The following is a 26866-nucleotide window of genomic DNA, read 5'->3' on the forward strand; positions in this document are numbered from 1 at the left end:
TCACTGAAGGTGTCATTATTTTCCTCTACTCATCCTGGCGACATGTGCAAGGCACTGCCTGACTTGCCTTCCCGACTGCACGTCACTGGAAGGCACAATATCTTCACGACAAGAAAATTCAACTCGCATAACTAAATAAACAAGATCATGTCAGATGCGACATATACACTATAATACACTATACAGAATTCCAGACCGAGTCACAGCAAAAGATGATTGACCATGACATAGAAACAATCACTGAAAAGAAAAGCACTGATAGTGTTGTACGTGCCTTGCCTACCAGACACTTCAAAATGAAGGACAGATTTCGAAAATTTAATCACATGTTGCGATACTGGATTGTAAGACAACATCGTGTAATTGACAATCGATTGTCCAGTATCTAACAATTAGGATTCGCCACAAACTTTAGTGATCTAGCGAAATGCATATATCATTCGACACTTCCATATTTCGTATCCACTTGATCTGCACGGGCACAATGCGTTTGTCGGCACTATATTATTGTATAATCGTCTCCCGTTCTTCTTCGGTGGCAGGAATCCTGCTACCGGCTTGAGATGTCGTTTTCGGAAATGATTTGAAAATATTGCATCCGAAAAACCTAAAATTATTATAGATAGAAACTTTCTTACAAATGGTCACAACATGCATTCAGCGATGAGCAAATACCAGATGATTGTTTTGACCGGCTGGTTATCGGACTTCTACCTATCACGTTGATACATGCTTTTTTCAATTATAATTTTGAAGTCTCACTTTTAGTTAAATTATACCTCATATTTCTTCACAATTAGAATCATTCGAGTAAAATATATTCATTTGAAAGTGAGCGTGAGTTATTGCGGATGAATTTGGAATTTGTGCCTTGCATTGGTCTTGGACCCCCATAGGGTAATCAACCGAACTTCTGGGGTTCCTTCGCCCCACAGGGTCCATTTCACAGCTACTCGAAAGCCCGACTTCATTGTCATGTAGGATGATCATTTAGGCGCGTATATGAACAATTGACAATTAGACAATGAACATATACATATCAAAGGTCTCGGTCAACATGCCTCGGTAAGTTTCGGCACCTAAGTGCCTATTTCTGTAAATTAAATTTTTTCGGGGTTGGAGTACTCATATTAAAATCAAATACATGTACACTAAATCGCGAGAAGGAATTTTCAAGTTTAATGACTACCAAAAAATACTTTATAAACTTATTTTTATTCATGAAATAATTTTGGACACCGTTCGTGCTCGACTCATAATTGGGGCGCTTTGGGTTGCGACTGTATCGACCCTGGATGTACGTTATCATCATCAGAATTACCGGCAGCGCTGATATAAGCGGTGTCTTCAAAGATTTAAGGCTCGTGATTATGCATCTTTAGCTACATGTTCTTGTTCATGCCACACGGTTAGACTATTCAAGTATTCATGGGTTTCTGGGGGGCGAACGCGGGCGGGCCAGTTGCAATTAATTACTTAGTTGAAGCATAGTGTTATTTTCTGACCTTTGGAGAAAGTTGTCGCCATTCAATAGATCGCTCACACGTAGGGCTGGGCAAAACCGAGTACCTGGGTGATTCGATTCTGAATCACGTAATATGTTTCGAGTCGAGTCGAGTAATCGAGTATCACTCATTATGACGTCATAACATAATGTTATACTTCAAAGTTCAAATATGAACCGTTTATGCCACGGCAAGGAATATAATGCCTATTATCCATCTCATTAATGATACTTTGATATTTTTTCGACCATACCGAGTTCATTCCACTTGGTGAAAATGTTGTGGGATAATCATGACTTCGGAAATGTGCTACGTCCAGAAACCTTCGTAGCTTTGAACCATATGATTCGTATGCTATGATACCGCCAATCAAGGTTTCAAGGCTTCAACAGCGAAAATTAGTATCGAAACTACAATTATCATAGATAAATTAACTTTCAGTCACGAGAAGTGTATAATTTCATTACTCGAAAAATCGTCTTTTACTACTGGACTCGAATCATTAAAGTTAACACTCGATTCAGATTCGAGTACTCAAATCATTGTGCCCAGCCCTACTCACAGTCACGCGTACCATAAAAATTAAAAGAGAAACTTCTTTGAGACGCGCACGATTACCGATGTGCATGTATTCACCAGACGCAATATTTCACTCTGCTGGTCACATTTGTACAGCGATACTCAGATTGCAAGGACAGGGCCATCCGCCGCGATCTTCGGCCACGTTCTATCGCCGGACATCTTTCTGGGATCGCATTTCGTGTTTGCTAAAACTTGATCTGCCGTGGTGTGTCTTTTTGGCACCGAAAAGATGGTGCCTAATATAGTCCCGCAACCTCAGGCAGCACACATGAATACAGTTAAATTCAATTCTGTCATATGCGTATTTTTGTTTAGGCCTATTTTATATTTTTATTTATCTGGAGGCGGGTACACAACAATTAAAAATCCACCGACGCTATGTAACTTGAGAACAGCGAATTTTTTTTAAATTGAATATATCTGCTCAAAAATACTCCACCTTATGTCAATTTACACAAATTTCGAAAGATTTGCGGGGGGCATGGCCCCCTTTGCCCCCGACTACGCCCAAGGCTCTGGATTATACCTGTCTAGCAAATAAAGACAGACAAATTTGTTACCGTTTGTTTTGCCTAGCTTCTTGCGGAGTGTCTGGTATGGAAACACCGAGCGTTTCAGGTACATAAGTAATTCCAAGTATCCCGGACAGTATAGTTCCGATGCCCATGGCTACGTTAGGCGCGAAGTAATTGTACTTTCCTGCAATTTACGATAGAGCGTTTCTTAGTCGAGAATATATAATACATATCAGTCACGGTGGACTTACTAGTATACATCAAGTATGGTGTACTGAATGATCCGATGCGTGCGGCAGCTGAGCAGATACTCAGGGCGGCACTTCTATGGAGAGTAGGTACGATTTCGCATGACATCGAGCACCATACATACCATACAGCCGAAACAGACGCCTTGCCCAATATCGCGAAAAACGTCGACGTAGAAGGTAGGCCTGAAATATTTGGACTGAAAATCGCGAACGCGGTCAGAGGTCTCAAAAGAAAATGTGCTCGCGGGCCAATTTCCTAGTTTTGATGACGCCGCGGGCTACACCATCAATAATAGGGGTATTCAATGTATTGTATAATTGACAAGTAGCCTAGTCTTTATTTGACGGGACATAGTACGAAGAATATTTATCAGTTGAATAAATTAGCCCAGAAAAGATTCCACTTTTGGGTGGTTTGCAACATAATTTCAAGTTCTAGATAGCATATAGGCCTAGAATTCCACAATGCATCTCGGGGTCCGAGGGGGTCCGAAGGGGTTCACATATCCCTGGTTAAGAACCCCTAGAATAGAAATATCCAATCACCGAATAATCCATTGGTGTTACAGCTGTTGAGCGTACCAGTACCTTCCTCGCCACGGCGATAATGATGTGGATGAAGAGAACAAAGATCACCCAGGATGTAAAACTAACTATACATAACGGGGGTAACGGAATGCCAATGGATTCCATGTTGACTTGATTAGATACCTATATACGCTACGTAACGCAAGTAACGACATTTTGGTATATTAGGCTACTATTTCACAAGACAGTTAATAATTTGTTGCATAAGTGGTCGTACCAATTAGTGACGGCGTTCCTAGTCACAAGTCCTTCCGTGATTTTAACATTTAACTAAACTCTAGTCATTTATATGTTATAATCCAGTCAGTCCGAATTCGAGTAATTTTACGAAATGTTGGGCCCAAGTCCAAATCACAATACTGTACTGCACTGTACTGTACTTGCAATGAACAGATTGTGCGTATAATCAACTATGTGCTTGCGCATTGTGCATTGTGCAATAGTCTAACCAGGACAGCTCATCTATGCGAAACATCGGCGATATTTTGAGAAACAGACATTTATAGTAGCGTTTTAATCGTTTCAGTGATCGCTCGCATGAATAACAGAGGCCTAATACCAGTGGAGTGGTTATCATACTTTAAAGCCTGCGTACTAATTTTAAATCGGCAAAAGTATTCGAGGACTAATGTAACATGTGATCTAAAAACAAGGGCCATCTTTGCAGGCATATGTGCTAGAAATCTGCGTTAGGGCTTTGTCTTCAACCTGATTCACTAATATACAGTTATAATCTGGGTGTGCCGGTATAGTAATTGGCCAAGACGCCTTGTAGGTAGCAATGAGCCTGTAATTCTGACAATACAATGCTTATTCAATATCAATGCTTATTAGAGATAAGCCTTTCAATCAGGGGTACCCGATCTTTTTTCACCAAGTCCCCCTTTAACAAATTTGAAAGTCAATGACTCCCTGATTATTTTCCACCTTTTGAAAAATTACGAAGCGTTAATTTAATTAAAAACTGGTTTATACAGTAACCGGCGGTTTGAATAATAAAATGATATAAATAAGATACTCAGTAAACAGGATAGTATAGGTACAGTAATTTATTATTACATATTCATGAAGAACGCGTACGGACAATATACATACACGTAATTCTTATCAATAGGACAGCCCCTTACGTAAAGTATCCTTAATATGCAAATGTCTTGAAATGAATTACTTCAGTTTTGATGTTTGTAAAATGGCATATTCACACATCTGGAGGTGGGATTGCTGAAAAATAGAGGTCTATAGGGAAAAACCAGGGATCAGATTTGAAGTCATCAGCCTGTAGGCCTACTGAGCTAAAAATCACAACAATTATGACTATTATTATTATCGATCAAACTGAACTTGGATTATTATTATTTGTATCACAGGTAAACGCCACCATCATGAGTCATGCAAACGAGTCGTTACTAATATCAGCTGTCATACAGTGAAGCATTTACCATACAGTACGTACCTTCTGTGTTTGTTAGGGAGACGCAGAAAGCATTGACATTATAATCAATTAATCATACATAATGAAATGACACATTCCATACCTGCTGGTATGAACGGTAGAACAATGCCTGAAATGCCGCAGAGAGTCATCAGCAATAAAGCAGTTCTGGGCCTTCCTAAATAATTCATCAGAGGGAAAACTGCAAGGTATGCCGGAGTCTCTGCTAAACCACCAAATAAACAATTGAGAAACCGGTCAGTGCTGAAGTCCGTCGAGTAGATTGTGAATGCGTAGTATACCGATGAAGTGATGAGCCTATTGTGAAAACATAGAGAAAAAATCATGCTATAGGATTACAGTGCTCTCGCGAACATACAAATAGGCTACCTCTACTAGGAATAGGCATAGTGATTCGATTATTCGAATTCGAGTTGAGTGAGAGACAGATGATTTTTCCGAATACTACGATTATACGCCCGTTGTTACTAAGAGTTACATTAACAAAGAGAATTGTAGTTTCGGTTCTTTTATTCAACGTGGAAGCACCGAGACCTCACTTGGTCTTATCACATCATTTCGGCAACTAGATCAGCGGTGGCTAACCTTTTTGGCCAAAGGCCCACATGCGGCTTTTCGAACAATTGCGCGGGCCAATTGAGTGTTGATGGCATTTTTCAGTCGTCCGGTATGAGCGAGCAGCATTAGGTAACGACGAGCGAAGTATTATCTTACTTTGCACCAAAAGTGCCGACATTTACACCAAAATAAATCAGGAAGTAACTGAGTATTCATGTTGTAGTCGCGCAAAGTTGGAAATAGGTTAAAGTAAATGAATGAATTCGGTCAGTATTGTTGGTACTTGCATATATCGCTGGATGCATTTGTATCGCGGTGTTCAGATCGCAAGGACAGCAGTATTCAACGCCTGATGGACATATCAATATCGAACGTTTCAGTCAACACGCGTCGACCATCTTTGGAAAAGGTTTCATAGCCGCAATCATTCTGGGAGATCACTCGCAAAGTCATATGTTGACCGAAATTTTATATACCGTGGTGTGCTGTGGCTCGGAGATTGGTGGCGCAGAAAAGCTAATCCCGCGGTCTGCACACCAATAGACAGAAACCTCTCAACTGCCTCGAGCTATACAAGGAATATTTCGTCTCATTATTGCGAATACAGTTAGGCTCATTTCTGTAAATTATGCCTATGTTTTCATTGTGATTTTGTGCAGGGAGTGGTATTAAATGCAAGAGACACAGAGACAGAAAATTGCCGAAGCGCAAAGAAAAATTTCCACCTAAATAAATCAGCCGCGGAATACTCTACTTTTTGCAAAATTTACAAAGATTTGCGAAAAATGTGAGATTGAAACGGTTCCCTTCGCCTTCCTTGGCTATACGACAATGCGTCGAAGCTGTTTTATTCGTCATCGGCATACCAAATTTCGCGGTCACACTAATCATATTATTGGTTGAACATGCCATGCAGTTCACAATAAATTACGGAGGCAAGCAATTTTTCGATATTAAGCTTTTATAGAAAACTACCGCACGGGTAACATCACATGTGACCCGCGAACCACGGGTTGGCCACCCCTGAATTCCTGAAAATGATATTTTTGTGAAGTCGTGATTAACATACTGCACAAAATGTCAAAAATTGTAACAAAATGCAATGAAACAGGTATGGTCAAAATAATATCACATTGTCTTTATGGGATGTAGATCTGACGCTGTTTTTGTTGTCGTCTAAAGGGTACATATTTAAACTGTCCCCAACATCCACACTCTTATGACGGCATAATGAGTGATGCTAGTAGTAAGGGTACCTGGATTATACGCCCGCCAATCAGAGAGCGCCACGTCATCCTAATTGCCACGCCCATTTTCATACCCTGAGGGTACATTCATCTGCTACGTCATCCGTGCCACATCATCAAGCGCCACGGCTATAGTGCCACATCATCCATCCATTGCTATATCATCGCTGCATTGATTGCCGCATCTTGATACTTTTCTCAGATATTGTATTATGTGTATTTAGGACTAATATCATCCGTCCATATTTTTTAAACTTGATTTTATGTGTATAAGTTACGGTTTCTGCAGTTTCCACATTTTAGGACTTATGATTGCCGCGTCAAAACTTACCTTGGCTATAGAATCGACAGATATTCTATTATGTGTATTTAGGACTATGTCATCAATATGTATTGATTAACTTGAAATGTATCATCACTAATTAATTAACATAAAATGCGATTTTGAGCGCTGCGACTTGATAATATTAATCCCTACGCTTCTGATGAATGATTTTATGTGATTAGGACCTCGGTAACATTCAGATTCTGCAACGATTGTTTGGATATACATTTTAGCAATACCCCACTAAACTATAGGCGGTTATATTACTCTATTGACCGGAGATAACTCATCCGTCCATATTTTTAAACTTGATTTTATGTGTACGAGTTACGGTTTCTGCGGTCTCCACATTTTACGACTTATTTTGATTAGACGCAGGTAAGCGATTCTCAAGTTCGGAGCTATGGATCATCAGCTCGCAGTGTAACCGCTACCTGTATAATGTTTGCATGTCGAGTATAAGGGTATTTAACTCGGCACTAAAATGCCAACGGAATAGCCGCAGGGAGCCGGTTCTCGTTGCTATAATTAAACGAACACCTTCGCCGCAGGTACGCGATCACCGACGTTATAATGATAAGGACAAATTAGCCGCATGAAAGCGAGTCTAATGAATATAACGACAGACAACAAGTTAGTTGAAAAGTAAAACTAATCGTGACCGATGCAAGACGGCGTGAAACAGCGCTTTCGCTCGATTCTTGTAGTGACCACAATTCATACGATTCAGTCCTTTTCATGTCACTAGAATAAGGGTGATTAAACCGACAGTGAAACGCCGCTTCACAATTGCAAGTTAGTGTAATGCAAATTTTACCCCTTCAAGGGTTATAAAAGTATGGACGGCAAAAGGTATAATTTTGGGTCGACATGGTGCCTTAGCTATCTATCAATAGGTATGTAATATTTGTTGAAATAGTTGCTATTGATCATAGACCAAGCTTGCTTTCAGAGCTGGAAACGAAACGCATATGAAAATTTACCTAGGTGTTCCCCACACGCATCAAATGTAGGCCTACTCAAGTGTTTATGAGGTGGCGAATAGTTCGATGGTTGTTGGCATGCAAGGACGTCACATAGAATTGTGGAGTTTTCTGTAAACTATGATCCAGTGATCATTTTCAATCACTATATTTTTCATTAATCTAAACTAAGTACTGTTAGTAGGCAAACCCTAGGAAAGTATATCCTCTGATAAAAGCAGGAGTAATTTGTTATCCGTGAAATAAATAGATGATGCGACTCTAATGGACATAAAGTGCGAAAAATTACATTTTATCCCGGAACGTAGCAAAAAAAAATCGTATAAACTTTGTAAAGTAGATAGAAAACTACACCATTCCGATGCAGTGAAGACTCTTACACTCAGGATTTTGTGCAGTACATACTAATTTTACATTGCGGAGTATTCCATAAACGTTAATCCAGTGATCCTCCTTCTATTTTCAATCACGATCCGTTTATTATTCCAGGCTTCGAACCCCGTAGCCAGTACGTTTTATGAGGATTAATATTTTTAGATTAAATATAGCGTATCGAGACTTCGTGAAACTTACTTGGAAATAGTTATTTCTACCCTAATTTAATAGATTTCTCAGACATCGTAGCAACGGAACTGGGTTGAGCGAGCGGTTAAGGCGTTGGACTTAAGTTTCAATGAACAAGTGTTCTAAGGGACTCATGTTTTAAGATAACCTAAACGCAAAGTGCACGAATTTCCATAAACATGATATTCTTCGATATGATCAACTGAAACCACGGATGTGGTGGGTTAGAGTCTTGTCGTGATGGTCCGTTTCGAAATGCAAGCGGATGAACTAGACCAAAAGTTTCGAAGATGCGTTTTATAATTGCTCTAGGTGTGAAATAGACATCGCACTCTTGCGGGGAAACAACACGAATTCAGTCTTCACACAGCAGAAACACAGCCGCTTGGTTAACATCACAAAACCGCAATTGAACTCAAGATTGCCATACACGGAATCGCTGTTAACGATGTCTGACTGCGGCGTTTCGACGAGTAACGAAATCTCGTATTTAGTATTGATTGTGACACATAGTCAAAACAGCGACAGTTTTCACAACCCGATACATACATTGAACCAACTGATGTAAGGTGAAACACTACGTTCGCAGCAAAAAAGTTTGCAGGGTATGACCACCACCAACTTAAGCGTGAAATGTACAAATTTCTATGTTGCGCAAATACCACAAACTTTGCTTGCTTTCAGTGCCGGCAACTAAATGCAAGACAGAATTTACGCAAAAGTTGCTATTCTGAAAATGTTGTCAAGGTAATAGTTTAAAAACTTACACTTGAGCACTACGAAATGTTCAAGTACTTTATCTTTACACGACGTTTTTTGTAAAATGAATACTAATATTATTGAAAAAATAAAAAATAAAAAGAGCGAAAAATTACATTTTATCCCGGAACGCAACAAGAAAAATCGTATGAATTTGTAAACTACTTATTCATGACATAATAATAATTCTACTTGTACACTTTTTCACACTTTATAACACTTTAAGTAGTACTTAACAGTTTCAGTTTTAAATAAAATACGGAATATAAACTAATCGAAAAATTCGGTTACCAATTTCGCGTAGGCTATGCATACAAATGAGGAAAGTTACATCAACGCGTGTTAACTAGTTGTATCGAGTTATCGAATGATTTTTTTTCTTTACATCAAAATAACTAGAGTGTGTAACTACATTAAAAACGTATCTAAATGAGCTCCAGGTCATTGTGATTATGCAGCATACCAAATTTCATCACACATTTCATGATGGAACAACTTTAAAACTAACGCAGTTCTATAGCAACTTTTGCCTAAATCTGTTTTCGGTAGCATGTACATATCCATAGTCAGCTTTAATAACAGAATTACCATGCTAATATGTGACTCCTCACCTTGAAACTTGGTACCTAGTTGTAGGACATTGTGATTATGCAGCATACCAAATTTCTTCACGCATTTCATAATGGAACAACTTTAAAACTAACGCGGCTCTACATCGACTTTTTGCGTACATCTGTTTTGCGGGAGCGTATAGCACGTACCTATACATAGTCAACTTTAATAACGGAATTACCATGCTTAACATTGAATCCCAACTCTAAACTTGATTCGTAGTTGTAGGACATTGTGGCAATGCACCATGCTAAATTTCATCGCACATCTAACGATGGATCACCTTTAAAACTAACGCAGTCGAATACCGACTTTTAAGCATATCTGTTTTGCGTGAACATAGCATATACCTATGCATAGTCAATTTTAATAGCAGAATTACCGTGTTAAACATTGAATTCCCACCTTGAAAGTTGGTACGCGATTATAGGACACTATAACAATGCACCATACCAAATCCCATCACACATTTCATGATGGAACAACTTTAAAACTAACGCGGCTCTACATCGACTTTTTGCGTATATCTGTTTTGCGGGGGCGTATAGCACGTACTCATACATAGCTAACTTTAATAACGGAATTACCATGCTTAACATTGAATCCCAACTCTAAACTTGATACGTAGTTGTAGGACATTATGGCAATGAACCATGCTAAATTTCATCACACATCTAATGATGGAACACCTTTGAAACTATCGCAGTCGAATACCGACTTTTACACATATCTGTTTTTCGTGAACATAGCATATACCCATACATAGTCAATTTTAATAACAGAATTAGCATGCTAAACCTTAAATTCTCACCTTGAACGTTGGTACCCAGTTGTAGGACATAATAACAATGCACCATACCAAATTTCGTCAGGCATTTCATGATGTAACACTTTCAAAACCAACGCAGTTCTATACAGGCTTTTGGCTAAATCTGTTTTTCCGTAGCGTAGCACGTACCTATACATAGTCAACTTTAATATCAATACATGTTTATCGTAAGTCCTACACAGTCATGATATCCGCCCGAGTTTGACTTTTAGAAAACATTATACCGACATCGCGACATCTTACAAAATTGAAACCGCGGTGACTGCTTGAGAGACCTACCAGTGATATCGCAGTAATCTAGTTACTTCCACAAAATAGTATGTATTCAACTTACTTGCCACAAATCTAACGCGCAAAACAATTTACTTTGCTAACGAAAAGTGCTGAGTCATCATATCATTATCCACGCAACAATACACCTAAAACATACTATCGTACAAAATGGTCGCTAACCTCTTTGTGCACCAGCTGTAAATCTCACAAGCAACAAGTTTCAAGATTCCAGTTATTGAAAAAATGTTAAAGTGTTTCTCCTGCGCCAAGTCGTTATGTTGACGAAAGCGTATATTGTAATATCATGATCGATTTGCATTCGTTGCTCACAAACTGTCACTACTCTAAATAATTATTTTTCACTCAAACACAACAGCATACTTGTCGCCATTCGTTTTCATCAAGCACGAGTTCAATAAACTTACTTACTACGACATGAATTGGTATTTTTATGTTGTGTAAATAGGTAATAATTAATTTTAGTAACACTATACCAACATCATCGAGTTGTGCGAATAGATTTACATGTGGTGTTATGGTTTTAATCGAAGTACACTGCACGATCTAATGTAGAGTCATCTCTATTGTATAGCAACTCGGTAATCGAAATGCATGCATTAACATTTAAACAGCGATCGTGTTTCGTCACGCGAAAAATATGTTCACTACTGCGATACTCTGCACAGGGCATGCAAATCCTTTTCACACTCGTAATAGTATACCAACGGCTACCGGCGACAACGTTTACCAATACCAACGACACTAAACATACGATACCTACCCAATCTGCAAATTGTTTCGATTTATTCTGTCTGTTTCAATTTAAGATAAGGAAGCCCATTTCACTCAATGTATCGATGTCTACGGTACTCTACAAAATTTTCTGATTAATTCTCCCTATGCTTATTTATCACAAGAAAGATGATTTGATACCTAAAGTACGAAATACTTTTTCGCTTGAGCTAAGCCGCAGCGCCTGGAGTGGAATTTTACGGGGTATGTGGACTCATTTCGTAGGGCTCTATGCCATAGGAGCATACTTTACGCTCCAATTCGATTCCCACACATTGCATATAATTACTAACAGAACCATTGAGTACCAGCCTTGACATTTTCCGTAGTACTAGATGGCATGTATACAATTTCACGACATCCGACATTACGACGAAGACTATCAAAATATCGAAAGAAGCCCTCTATTCTTTTCTGAAATAATCAAGGTTTTATCAGGACTTCCCTTCATATAAACTCCACCAGAATCACTAATAACCTCTCAAGTGTACTCAATTTACTCTAATTTGATACTCGTGTACCAAATCCCTATTTTCCGCAAGTATGATAGAGGCTATCGCTCGATACTCAACGATTCGTAATTTTGCTGGAATACAAGTACAATTAGTTTAAAGTAGTTTGAGGTTACGTTTGTATCACCTCGACAAGTGCTATTATCAAAAAATGCTTTTGCTAAACTCTTACACTTTCACTAAACTTCTACACTGAATCTTGTAAAGTAGATAGAAAAGGAAAACTATTAACATAAGGTAAGTGAGGAGCACGCAAATTTCGATTGCATACAAATGCCACAAACTGCGCTAACTTCCAGAGTTGTTAAGTATAGAAGTACTCGTACGTCTTGAGAATACCCAAGTAGGTTTTTTGCCTACATGTACCAAATACTCTCAAGTCCTTATGATATTGGAGTACATCAACTTCATGATAGCTACAGTATTAAACAGAAATAGACCTAGAGTACTAACGTTTTTGTGCAGTGAGAGTTCGCAAATTATCGAAGTATTTTTGTTATTTTTATTGCGATAAGTCATTCTGCAGCGCAAAAATGCGTCGTAGGATATAGATGAAACTAGCACCACTCATCAAGACCGCTGATAACAGTACATTTCAACATTTAGTTGCAGTAAATTTCGAGTAAAGTACAAGAAGTGATGATTTCCGAGTGAGTTAAAAAGTACGTATTGCAGGTATAGTTTACCTGAAAACCGAATACTCTGAAATAGAAGTAGATGCAGTGTAAATAGTTAATCACTTGATTAAGTATAGCGCAAGCAGATAAAACCTATACTTGAGTACTACAAAATACACGAGTACTTCGCTATCGACTCCCTCCACGTAATAAGTGACTACGGTTTAAGACTGCTTTTACCGATACTCGTCAGTTTCCGTTTTAGATAGAATTCGGAAACCAAATAATTTCATAAACATAAGCTAATTAAATGAATTTACTCGAATGTACTATGCCGCGCTGATAAGATTAATTATAATATACTTATCACGTTAGAGCGATTTTTCTAGCGTAGAAAATCTTTAAAATGTAGTAAGCAGGCCAATATGAAGATATTCGTTGAGCTGAATAAACATAAAAAATACTCTAGACTACTTTATCGGTACTTTACAGTTTCAGTTTTAGATAAAATTTGTCCCTTTCACTCCTCGCTATCTAACATGTTTAGAATATATTATTTGCGATGATACGAACCCGTAAAGTACTCAAGTAGCTTTTCGTTGGATATAGATGAAACTGACACCACTCACCAAGACCACTGGCCCACTGACAAAAAGTACATTTCAACATTTTAGTAACAGTAAAGTCCTACTAAAGTACAAGAAGTCATGATTTCCGAGTGAGTTGAAAAGTAAGTATTGAAGGTATAGTTTGCTCGAAAACCGAAAAAACTCTGAAATAGAAGTAGATGCAGTGTAAATAGTCAATCACTTCATTTAGTATAGCGCAAGCAGGCCAAACCTATACTTGAGTACTCCAAAATATACAAGTACTCCCTCCACGTAAAAAGCGACTAGGGTTTAGACTACTTTATCGGTACTTGAAAGTTTTAGATAAAATTTGGTGAGACTTTAAATTTTAAAGTAGTTTGAGCTTACGTTTGTATCACCTTGACAAGTATCATTATCAGACATGAAAATGATGCTATCAACTAATACAGAAGTTAACACACGTCAATGTGCTTCGGAATTCACGAGAAATTGCTTACTAAGAGAAGTATATTCTTGTATACACAATAGTGGAGAGAATCTTTAAAATGTAGTAAGCAGGCCGATGGGTATTCATTGAGTTGTATAAGCATAAAAAACATTCCCGCGCGCGTCTTAGTATTAGGTGGTAGGGTAGGAAGTGTTAGGTTTAGGAGCGCGCGGGAATCGAATTGGAGCGTAAAGTATGCTCCTATGGCATAGAGCCCTACGAAATGAGTCCACATACCCCGTAAAATTCCACTCCAGGCGCTGCGGCTTAGCTCAAGCGAAAAAGTATTTCGTACTTTAGGTATCAAATCATCTTTCTTGTGATAAATAAGCATAGGGAGAATTAATCAGAAAATTTTGTAGAGTACCGTAGACATCGATACATTGAGTGAAATGGGCTTCCTTATCTTAAATTGAAACAGACAGAATAAATCGAAACAATTTGCAGATTGGGTAGGTATCGTATGTTTAGTGTCGTTGGTATTGGTAAACGTTGTCGCCGGTAGCCGTTGGTATACTATTACGAGTGTGAAAAGGATTTGCATGCCCTGTGCAGAGTATCGCAGTAGTGAACATATTTTTCGCGTGACGAAACACGATCGCTGTTTAAATGTTAATGCATGCATTTCGATTACCGAGTTGCTATACAATAGAGATGACTCTACATTAGATCGTGCAGTGTACTTCGATTAAAACCATAACACCACATGTAAATCTATTCGCACAACTCGATGATGTTGGTATAGTGTTACTAAAATTAATTATTACCTATTTACACAACATAAAAATACCAATTCATGTCGTAGTAAGTAAGTTTATTGAACTCGTGCTTGATGAAAACGAATGGCGACAAGTATGCTGTTGTGTTTGAGTGAAAAATAATTATTTAGAGTAGTGACAGTTTGTGAGCAACGAATGCAAATCGATCATGATATTACAATATACGCTTTCGTCAACATAACGACTTGGCGCAGGAGAAACACTTTAACATTTTTTCAATAACTGGAATCTTGAAACTTGTTGCTTGTGAGATTTACAGCTGGTGCACAAAGAGGTTAGCGACCATTTTGTACGATAGTATGTTTTAGGTGTATTGTTGCGTGGATAATGATATGATGACTCAGCACTTTTCGTTAGCAAAGTAAATTGTTTTGCGCGTTAGATTTGTGGCAAGTAAGTTGAATACATACTATTTTGTGGAAGTAACTAGATTACTGCGATATCACTGGTAGGTCTCTCAAGCAGTCACCGCGGTTTCAATTTTGTAAGATGTCGCGATGTCGGTATAATGTTTTCTAAAAGTCAAACTCGGGCGGATATCATGACTGTGTAGGACTTACGATAAACATGTATTGATATTAAAGTTGACTATGTATAGGTACGTGCTACGCTACGGAAAAACAGATTTAGCCAAAAGCCTGTATAGAACTGCGTTGGTTTTGAAAGTGTTACATCATGAAATGCCTGACGAAATTTGGTATGGTGCATTGTTATTATGTCCTACAACTGGGTACCAACGTTCAAGGTGAGAATTTAAGGTTTAGCATGCTAATTCTGTTATTAAAATTGACTATGTATGGGTATATGCTATGTTCACGAAAAACAGATATGTGTAAAAGTCGGTATTCGACTGCGATAGTTTCAAAGGTGTTCCATCATTAGATGTGTGATGAAATTTAGCATGGTTCATTGCCATAATGTCCTACAACTACGTATCAAGTTTAGAGTTGGGATTCAATGTTAAGCATGGTAATTCCGTTATTAAAGTTAGCTATGTATGAGTACGTGCTATACGCCCCCGCAAAACAGATATACGCAAAAAGTCGATGTAGAGCCGCGTTAGTTTTAAAGTTGTTCCATCATGAAATGTGTGATGGGATTTGGTATGGTGCATTGTTATAGTGTCCTATAATCGCGTACCAACTTTCAAGGTGGGAATTCAATGTTTAACACGGTAATTCTGCTATTAAAATTGACTATGCATAGGTATATGCTATGTTCACGCAAAACAGATATGCTTAAAAGTCGGTATTCGACTGCGTTAGTTTTAAAGGTGATCCATCGTTAGATGTGCGATGAAATTTAGCATGGTGCATTGCCACAATGTCCTACAACTACGAATCAAGTTTAGAGTTGGGATTCAATGTTAAGCATGGTAATTCCGTTATTAAAGTTGACTATGTATAGGTACGTGCTATACGCTCCCGCAAAACAGATGTACGCAAAAAGTCGATGTAGAGCCGCGTTAGTTTTAAAGTTGTTCCATTATGAAATGCGTGAAGAAATTTGGTATGCTGCATAATCACAATGTCCTACAACTACGTACCAAGTTTCAAGGTGAGGAGTCACATATTAGCATGGTAATTCTGTTATTAAAGCTGACTATGGATATGTACATGCTACCGAAAACAGATTTAGGCAAAAGTTGCTATAGAACTGCGTTAGTTTTAAAGTTGTTCCATCATGAAATGTGTGATGAAATTTGGTATGCTGCATAATCACAATGACCTGGAGCTCATTTAGATACGTTTTTAATGTAGTTACACACTCTAGTTATTTTGATGTAAAGAAAAAAAATCATTCGATAACTCGATACAACTAGTTAACACGCGTTGATGTAACTTTCCTCATTTGTATGCATAGCCTACGCGAAATTGGTAACCAAATTTTTCGATTAGTTTATATTCCGTATTTTATTTAAAACTGAAACTGTTAAGTACTACTTAAAGTGTTATAAAGTGTGAAAAAGTGTACAAGTAGAATTATTATTATGTCATGAATAAGTAGTTTACAAATTCATACGATTTTTCTTGTTGCGTTCCGGGATAAAATGTAATTTTTCGCTCTTTTTATTTTTTATTTTTTCAATAATATTAGTATTCATTTTACAAAAAACGTCGTGTAAAGATAAAGTACTTGAACATTTCGTAGTGCTCAAGTGTAAGTTTTTAAACTATTACCTTGACAACATTTTCAGAATAGCAACTTTTGCGTAAATTCTGTCTTGCATTTAGTTGCCGGCACTGAAAGCAAGCAAAGTTTGTGGTATTTGCGCAACATAGAAATTTGTACATTTCACGCTTAAGTTGGTGGTGGTCATACCCTGCAAACTTTTTTGCTGCGAACGTAGTGTTTCACCTTACATCAGTTGGTTCAATGTATGTATCGGGTTGTGAAAACTGTCGCTGTTTTGACTATGTGTCACAATCAATACTAAATACGAGAATTCGTTACTCGTCGAAACGCCGCAGTCAGACATCGTTAACAGCGATTCCGTGTATGGCAATCTTGAGTTCAATTGCGGTTTTGTGATGTTAACCAAGCGGCTGTGTTTCTGCTGTGTGAAGACTGAATTCGTGTTGTTTCCCCGCAAGAGTGCGATGTCTATTTCACACCTAGAGCAATTATAAAACGCATCTTCGAAACTTTTGGTCTAGTTCATCCGCTTGCATTTCGAAACGGACCATCACGACAAGACTCTAACCCACCACATCCGTGGTTTCAGTTGATCATATCGAAGAATATCATGTTTATGGAAATTCGTGCACTTTGCGTTTAGGTTATCTTAAAACATGAGTCCCTTAGAACACTTGTTCATTGAAACTTAAGTCCAACGCCTTAACCGCTCGCTCAACCCAGTTCCGTTGCTACGATGTCTGAGAAATCTATTAAATTAGGGTAGAAATAACTATTTCCAAGTAAGTTTCACGAAGTCTCGATACGCTATATTTAATCTAAAAATATTAATCCTCATAAAACGTACTGGCTACGGGGTTCGAAGCCTGGAATAATAAACGGATCGTGATTGAAAATAGAAGGAGGATCACTGGATTAACGTTTATGGAATACTCCGCAATGTAAAATTAGTATGTACTGCACAAAATCCTGAGTGTAAGAGTCTTCACTGCATCGGAATGGTGTAGTTTTCTATCTACTTTACAAAGTTTATACGATTTTTTTTGCTACGTTCCGGGATAAAATGTAATTTTTCGCACTTTATGTCCATTAGAGTCGCATCATCTATTTATTTCACGGATAACAAATTACTCCTGCTTTTATCAGAGGATATACTTTCCTAGGGTTTGCCTACTAACAGTACTTAGTTTAGATTAATGAAAAATATATTGATTGAAAATGATCACTGGATCATAGTTTACAGAAAACTCCACAATTCTATGTGACGTCCTTGCATGCCAACAACCATCGAACTATTCGCCACCTCATAAACACTTGAGTAGGCCTACATTTGATGCGTGTGGGGAACACCTAGGTAAATTTTCATATGCGTTTCGTTTCCAGCTCTGAAAGCAAGCTTGGTCTATGATCAATAGCAACTATTTCAACAAATATTACATACCTATTGATAGATAGCTAAGGCACCATGTCGACCCAAAATTATACCTTTTGCCGTCCATACTTTTATAACCCTTGAAGGGGTAAAATTTGCATTACACTAACTTGCAATTGTGAAGCGGCGTTTCACTGTCGGTTTAATCACCCTTATTCTAGTGACATGAAAAGGACTGAATCGTATGAATTGTGGTCACTACAAGAATCGAGCGAAAGCGCTGTTTCACGCCGTCTTGCATCGGTCACGATTAGTTTTACTTTTCAACTAACTTGTTGTCTGTCGTTATATTCATTAGACTCGCTTTCATGCGGCTAATTTGTCCTTATCATTATAACGTCGGTGATCGCGTACCTGCGGCGAAGGTGTTCGTTTAATTATAGCAACGAGAACCGGCTCCCTGCGGCTATTCCGTTGGCATTTTAGTGCCGAGTTAAATACCCTTATACTCGACATGCAAACATTATACAGGTAGCGGTTACACTGCGAGCTGATGATCCATAGCTCCGAACTTGAGAATCGCTTACCTGCGTCTAATCAAAATAAGTCGTAAAATGTGGAGACCGCAGAAACCGTAACTTGTACACATAAAATCAAGTTTAAAAATATGGACGGATGAGTTATCTCCGGTCAATAGAGTAATATAACCGCCTATAGTTTAGTGGGGTATTGCTAAAATGTATATCCAAACAATCGTTGCAGAATCTGAATGTTACCGAGGTCCTTATCACATAAAATCATTCATCAGACGCGTAGGGATTAATATTATCAAGTCGCAGCGCTCAAAATCGCATTTTATGTTAATTAATTAGTGATGATACATTTCAAGTTAATCAATACATATTGATGACATAGTCCTAAATACACATAATAGAATATCTGTCGATTCTAGCCAAGGTAAGTTTTGACGCGGCAAACATAAGTCCTAAAATGTGGAAACTGCAGAAACCGTAACTTATACACATAAAATCAAGTTTAAAAAATATGGACGGATGATATTAGTCCTAAATACACATAATACAATATCTGAGAAAAGTATCAAGATGCGGCAATCAATGCAGCGATGATATAGCAATGGATGGATGATGTGGCACTATAGCCGTGGCGCTTGATGATGTGGCACGGATGACGTAGCAGATGAATGTACCCTCAGGGTATGAAAATGGGCGTGGCAATTAGGATGACGTGGCGCTCTCTGATTGGCGGGCGTATAATCCAGGTACCCTTACTACTGATGCTAAAATACTCGACTCGAAAGCTATAATACTTTATTCGCAATCGAATCAGTAAGGTACCCGTTTTGCCAGTGAACTGAAGACCATATCACAAACCCACCATCCGTACGCAATCGCACAAAATCTGGCAGCTATTCCACTTTTGAAAAGTACTCGAGTGGTCTCCACGACACCTGTTGACGATACGTTTCCTTTACAAGTAACGTGATTGTTTGCATTCTGAAGATTAAGACAAAAAGCGAAATAGAAATTTGTTAACCATGCTATCCATATTTACTCTCAATGCTTCTACAAACTGCTTCTCCCTGTTGTTTTGCTTCGCAATGCGACGAAGGCACCTTATTGCGTCGTCACTTCTACCTTGTTGGGCTAACCAACGCGGTGACTCCGGACAGAACCTTTAGATTTCAATCAGTCAAAATAATTCTGTCCGCGTTTCAGCGGTATTAACGTACATTGCCAGAGAGAAAGAAGCCCGTCATATTTTATCTAATGATATGTTCTTGATATTTCGAGTGCATGAATATAACCAGAACTGGTCTGGTCCGTAACGAAGTTTTGTCTGCATGCGCTACTGAATCAATTTCCACTTCTACTCGACAGTTTACTTGTTACAATTTTGATCTTGTAAAGTTGAAACTAGTTTTGTGATATGCTGGCATCAATTTGATGAGTAAAGCTATAATAACTAGTCGAATTAGTCCATGGATGAAGGTAACTGAATTTTGGAAAATTGCACCTATATGTAGTCTACAGTGTCATTAGTAATTCGCGATGGTCGTGAAGATACATTTTGCTATTTCCAAATTAGCCACAGCCGATTAACTTCTAAAGCATGCGACACCTTTAATACTTGAGTACTTTTCTTCCCTTCATCTTTTCACTTCCCTAGATGTAGTTTTGACATGTCTTTTAACTCACAACTTCTGCTTCTAATTTACTAAATATTTCAGGCATCCCCTTGACTTCTACTTGAGTCCAACGCTGACTACTTTCACCACATCTGATTGTGATACCACGCAGGCGACTCGTGGCATGGCGCGAGTTCATTGCTAAATTCTATTAGATCCGAATTAGGGGAGCTTCTTACGCCCGGCCATGTCATGTTGCAAATGCTCACCAGCAGCAAGGGAAGTAGAGTAGAGCTCCGGCGGCACTCATAACGCCCACAAAAATTCGCCACCGTTGGAAAGCGTAAGCGAATAAGGCGAGGCAGCAATATCCGAAGTTGTACCCGAAGAAAGATGAGATGCCGATGACACTACGCCATCGCACTCCCGTTACTTCATTCACTGTAAGTATATATCGAGTGATCGATTAAGTTGACCACTTCAGTACCGGTATGGACTCCATCGTTTCATTACCGAGCACGAAACATAGAATGAAATTCGTGAGGGAAAATAGGCCGACTCCGACGTTCGAAATGCAGTACACAGTGTAATTCCAAGATAGCGCACATATCGCTTGAAATACTACTTGCATCACGCTCGAAATGCTGAACATTGATCTGCGACCATACCTTAAATGCACATGCACACTCTTAGAAATATTCGTAGATTTACCCAAATTATACCGGTAAATTTGTCCCGTCAGTTATATTAACGGTAAATGCCCGTTAAATTAATATACGGGCACGTCAAAAGTAAATTTACTTGTTTTTAGAGGGTGAAAAAAATTACAGATTAAATTCGTAGAAGCAATTTACGGGATAACCAGTATTTCAGATTTACTTTTGGATTTGTAAAAGCAATTTACTGGATAATAAGTATTCCGGATTTACTTTTGCATTCGTAAAAGCGATTTACTGGATAATCATTATTTGCAACATTGCTATTGAACTCACAATTCGATCATTTTACACGCTTACGGTCTTATGTACATATATATATGTGATTTTCGTAATTACATCATGTTTCAATCATCAACCAAATTATGACACCGATGGCCGTGCTGATTGCTAATCGGTGAATGGTATCCGAACATTTGGGCATTGCAGATACCATCGTTTATATCGCTTCATAAATTGTATCCTTTGAGACATCAAGGTCTAGCAATAGTAGCATGGCAAGCGAATTTGGTATGTTATGTAGTTTTACTGCAGGTATGATCTTTTGTGTAATTATCTGTTGGACCAGTTCTGCCACCATTGTAGACTCCTTAACGCATGTATGATGCAAACTATATATCGAAACACCGGAGCTGGAGTTTAGCCGCCATGCTCCTTTGCCATTGCGACGAGAGCTTAGTGGACGAGGGTAGTAGACGTCCTTTACCTTTTTCCTGCGAATGGCCTTGTGAATTGTTTGATCATGAATTCGTAGCTGCTCGAGCGAACAGTACATTGTGACGCCATACATATTCCAGACATAGTGGCGTCAGACGTCAGACATATCCGAGCCTGAGCACGTGCGGCTGAATGTTCCGAGATAGATATTATATCGACGCGATGTTTTCGTATTGGATAATAACAAGATGCGTTGCTGTAAGATATTGAGGGTTTCGAAGCCACAGCTTAACTCTAGCTTTAGAATATTGCAGGTGTTGATAGCAGATATTGTAGGTATAGCAGTATCCGAGCTCAAATCTGGCAAGTTATTCTCAGTCATGTTTCTGAAGACGCATGTATTTTCGTTACAGTTTAATGGTGAACAGAAGCTATGGCTTATAAGAATGTATTACATTTTCTGACATTGAACTACACGAAAATGGAAGCGTTATGGCATTATGAATCATGACGTCGAATGCTTACGTGATAGAAAGGGATATTTCGCCTCTCGCTTCTAGCACGATGCCGTGCGAAATACATTGGACGTGCGATGGAAAGGAGTATTGCCAGAAAAGTTTGCAATCACGCTGGAAAAGATGATTCAGGTACAAAGTCCTAGGCCAAGGGTGTCCGTATCAAACTCAACTTGCGTCGCTGGCCAGATTCAAACTTTCAAACCGCTCGCGGGCCGGATCAGTCAAATCATTCCAAAATGTTACGGTACATCAAAACGCCTGACCTTACTTTTCGCTTAAATAGTTTATTATCAATCCTGTATACATTTTGGTATATTACATAACATTCACGATCATATCATATGGATATATTCTAGCAGCACCTTTACTCGCAAATAACGGAAGTTTGGCAAAAATTCAAAGATTGATCGTTTGAATTCAACCGCTTAAACACTGACTCTAACCACGGAATAAGCTGACATATTTGTATGCTCCCTTTGTTTTAATCGTAATCTGCCGTTAACTCATCGTATGCGCTTTGAGGAACACAAGTGATTTAATTGTTAACGTAGACGTTAGAATTTGGCTCATTATTAATCGTCATTCGGGTTTCTCTGTCTGTCTGGGGCCTTAGAGTAGAAGTGATACAGCAATGCGACCAAATATATTTGAATTGTATTTTTTATAACTATTATATTTTCAATGCCACCTGCATATAACAGTTTTTTTCACTTCACGAATAACTACTTTTATGCTCATTTCTTCATAAAAATATGAACTCAGTGTGCACTTTTTGGAGTTTTTGGAATTGGATGTCAGTATCACCAACTTGTTCCTGATGATGACTAGAGTAAAACCATAACACCACTGTCGGATAATTATATCACGGTCTATGATCTTGACATTTGTGGCCTTGCGGGAAGCATTTCTTACAATAATATCTCAACATTTGTTAGAAAATGTGCTGGGTAATACAGGGGTTTTTCAAACTACTCGGAATTGCTTCGCAGGCCGCATGCGGCCTGCTGGCCTTATGTTCGACATCGCTATCCTAGGCCATCATTATTTGAGAAATTGAAAAGAATATGAAAAGTCGCAATATGTCATACTATAGCGTCTCAAAGTTTCCAAATTGTAGCGGTGTTGATGACAGCATAATCTTTGTTCAGATTATAGAAGAACCTACAAAAGAGCATGGCCCAAAGTACAGTCCTTCAACTGCTGCTGAAGTTTTGATGAAGCCCTCTTCATTCAGGCAGTTGCTGACCGATGATCTCCACAAGAAAGACTGGATTTTCGTCATTATCCACACTTACTTTTTTTTACGTGTTCCCGCACCAAATAAACCTGATTCAAATTTACTTGTCTCAGGAACGTAAAACTGCTGCAAGGGACCAGACGAGTATATTGATATTACAGCAGATTTCTGTTACCTTAGGTTACGGAAATTTTCCGTAAAATTTCCTACGGTCAGCATATGTAAAATCATATTACGGGGAGAGTTATTTCGAATTTACTGGTCTCATCAGCGTAAAACTGCTGCACTGGACTAGACCAGTAACTTGGTATTACAGCCGTTTTCCGTTACATCAGATAACGGGAATTTTCCGTAAAAATTTTAACTGTCAGTCTTTGTAAAAATAAATTACGGTCAATAATATTTACTGGAAAATATTTTTCAAATATACTGGTCTCAGAGTCGTAAAACTGCTGCCAGGACCAGACCAGTAATTTGGCATAGAATATTTTTAACAGTGATGCACGCACATGTACAAAAACTGTTAGGATGGATTCTGCGGAGTGAGGTTGTTACAGATTGTCGACATGCCAGGCACTAATATCGTCTGTAATAGGCCTATATGGAGAAATTAGTAGCCAACACTCTACAGTCTAGAGTCCCTAGAGCAGTGGTCGGGAACCTATGGCTCGCGATCCATACATGGCTCTTTTTGGTATAAGATATGGCTCTTTGCCGAATATTTATTTTCGTACTGAATTGATCACTATTGCAGCGACTGGTTGGTAAATTTTCATCACGGCCAATATAATTATTCTCGTGGCAGTATAAACATGTCTTTGAGAGGTGCAGACAATGCCATCTTCAAGTTTAGGGGCTCGGGCCCCCTCTTTTCAAAATCATCAAATTTAAGTAGCTGTCACGCCGGCGGTCAACGTCTCTCGAGAATTCTATGTACCCGACTCGAAATCTTGAATTGTGCGATAACTTGATTAATCAAAGAGCATAGCAGACATGGCGACGCCCATTTCAAAACGCAGTTTTCAAATACAAATTGTCTTGCTGATCTACGGCGCGAAATGAACTGTTCTGGATGTGACATTCGCAATTACAAACTCGAATTACAAACAACACCATAGCTATCCCCACATTCTTGATTGGTAAGTATAGCTCTGTGTAGTGCCGGGGCCGGCACTAAAATGTATGCGTGTAGCGCAACGTTATGTTACCGCCGAATACTTTGAGAATTGAGAAGTCGATAAGTATTTAGATTTTCGGAATCAGTGTGACAGTCACATTCGATTAAAATCAGTTATAATAAATTCTAAGCTACTTATACGATGAATTGTGTTATCAGTGGTGAGGCTTGGCCCGTCTGTGCCTTACCTTTCATTTCGAGCTTTATTTTCGAACAATAATTACCAGTTTTTACAGAGAAAATATGGCGCACACGAGGAATCCCATGTGTATAGTGAGTTCGAATTAGTGCTATACCATGATGTCACGAATTTTCAATTGTGACGTAACAGTTGATTGTCAGGTATGGCTCTTTGGGAATTGAGATGGAAAAAATAGGGCCAATATGGCTCTTCGGACAAAAAAGGTTCCCGACCACTGCTCTACATGCAGACAATTCCAGTGATCAGAGCAGTGGTTCCCAAAATTTTTCGGCTTGTGGCACACTAGAAAAATTATGTAACGCTCACCGGTACACTCACAAGAAAGTATCCCATAAATATTGTCAAAATCAGGGCGTTTCGTAAATCAATGAGCTGTTCTTTACCTACAAAACGATTGCTTGATTGATGGCTTCCAAATGAATTGACTATACCTAGCTATATTTATTTACAGCAAATCCTGAAAAGTATTGCTGAAGTGAAAGTTGAATTCTAGACAATGTGCTCACTGCTCATGATTTGCGGCACGATTACTAGTATATGAGTTGATTTCAAACGAATCAAATAATTTTATTCAGACTTGGCCAAGTTATGATGTGGTTATTAGCTTATATTACCCTATTCATCGTCAATGCCATGATTGGTTTGATGGACAATTGGACAATGGACATGGTCAGTTGCGCTTATTCATCAGCCTGCTTAAGAAGTTAGACCGAGAGAGTGAGAGAAATATTTATTGATTCGTCCAACCGAAACGAAAATAACATCAGCGCATGAAATTATAACAAGATACTTAACGGTGTAGGACAGGGTGTAATCGATATGACTCTGGGTAGGGTCAACTAGTCTGATCACACCCTGCATTAACAGTGTCAGATATTCTTTATACCGATTTTTAGTCTACATGTCTTATATTCAATATTACATAACGCGTTTCCAAAATCCCGGAACGACACCTGAGAATCTGTGGCGGCACACGACTGAACACGGTTTGGGAATCAGTGGGTCAGAGTCAGAGGTGGCCATCAGATAGGAGTTAAAAGTCGACACATAGGACTGCGTCAAGAAACTATACGCCAATGTCGCGAAAACCATATGCAAGTTTTCCCTCTGCAGTAAGAAATGGTGTTGAAGCATGATGAACAAACTGAAAACGGACATATACACCGCAAATAATGTTTTACCAATCTCCCGATAATCCGGAAAGCGCTCCCAGCATCTTTCCAAATTGGTACAATGACACTGCGACAGGAGCTTTCCAATCGTTTTCGCAGATCATGGAGAACTGTTAATTGTTCGAAAATGATAAATAACACCCCGTACGAAATGCAATGACTGACTCACGTCCATAACGGCTGTATTTTCCGTGCTGGGAGAATTCCACGTCACCCCATCGTTACAGTTGGTGGTTGCGGAACTATTATCGCTTTTGAAATACTGTGGCCATAACTTTACCGGATATTTACTGTAATTCCTATCGTAAATTTTGCATCGACTCGCCACCCATTCATTTTTGTCGTTCAGCTCTAGAGGTATGATTGTCGAAACGATTTGTTGAGTTGAACCCTGTATATCATGACGTTGTTGATCTCTGGCTATATCATCTCGTATATGTTTAATGTTTATCTTATTCATAGCAATTGTATGGTGTATTGTATACTCACATTTCGGTTGGTGGAATAGTTTGCAAATTCCTCTGGATATGAACAGTGATGATGAGGCTCATATTGCGAAAATACGAAATGGATGCTAGCAAATGCGTTAGGAATGCCGGCTACAAATGACATCAGCAACATAAACTTCTGGAACCGACCCCAACTGCCCGCTGTCTCCAAAGCTTCCTCAATATCCATACCGGTATCGCTACTGATCCCTATTATTGAAGTG

The 26866-nt window shown here is 38.7% G+C and overlaps 1 protein-coding gene and 1 long non-coding RNA gene across 2 annotated transcripts; one reads left to right on the top strand and one right to left on the bottom strand.

The window, feature by feature from the left end:
* Positions 1-2: 2 nt before the first annotated feature.
* Positions 3-26847, bottom strand: LOC145434308 (solute carrier family 22 member 4-like). Its single transcript, XM_080311672.1, has 11 exons — positions 26644-26847; positions 26324-26545; positions 26164-26264; positions 20989-21143; positions 20745-20916; positions 19902-20022; positions 19725-19843; positions 4977-5191; positions 2854-3036; positions 2648-2786; positions 3-607 (listed from the first exon to the last, which is right to left on the bottom strand). Exons 1-11 carry the CDS (start codon positions 26830-26832, stop codon positions 505-507), a joined length of 1719 nt encoding a protein of 572 aa, XP_080167798.1. The 5' UTR covers positions 26833-26847; the 3' UTR covers positions 3-504.
* LOC145434309 (uncharacterized) lies at positions 21155-23706 on the top strand. The gene is made up of 2 exons (XR_013913327.1): positions 21155-22495; positions 23515-23706. It is a non-coding gene; the product is annotated as an uncharacterized LOC145434309 (long non-coding RNA).
* Positions 26848-26866: the final 19 nt, after the last annotated feature.

Source organism: Botryllus schlosseri, chromosome 2 (genome assembly GCF_051294905.1).
Source record: "Botryllus schlosseri isolate E-star chromosome 2, Bs_hap1, whole genome shotgun sequence".
Taxonomy (NCBI): Eukaryota; Metazoa; Chordata; class Ascidiacea; order Stolidobranchia; family Styelidae; genus Botryllus; species Botryllus schlosseri.

Coding starts and splice junctions, on each gene's coding strand:
- LOC145434308 (XM_080311672.1), bottom strand. CDS start 26,832: ATGGATATTGAGGAAGCTTTGGAGACAGCGGGCAGTTGGGGTCGGTTC. Junction 26,546..26,643: donor ACTATTCCACCAACCGAAAT/GTGAGTATACAA, acceptor CATGATATACAG/GGTTCAACTCAACAAATCGT. Junction 20,917..20,988: donor CATTCTATGTTTCGTGCTCG/GTAATGAAACGA, acceptor ATATACTTACAG/TGAATGAAGTAACGGGAGTG.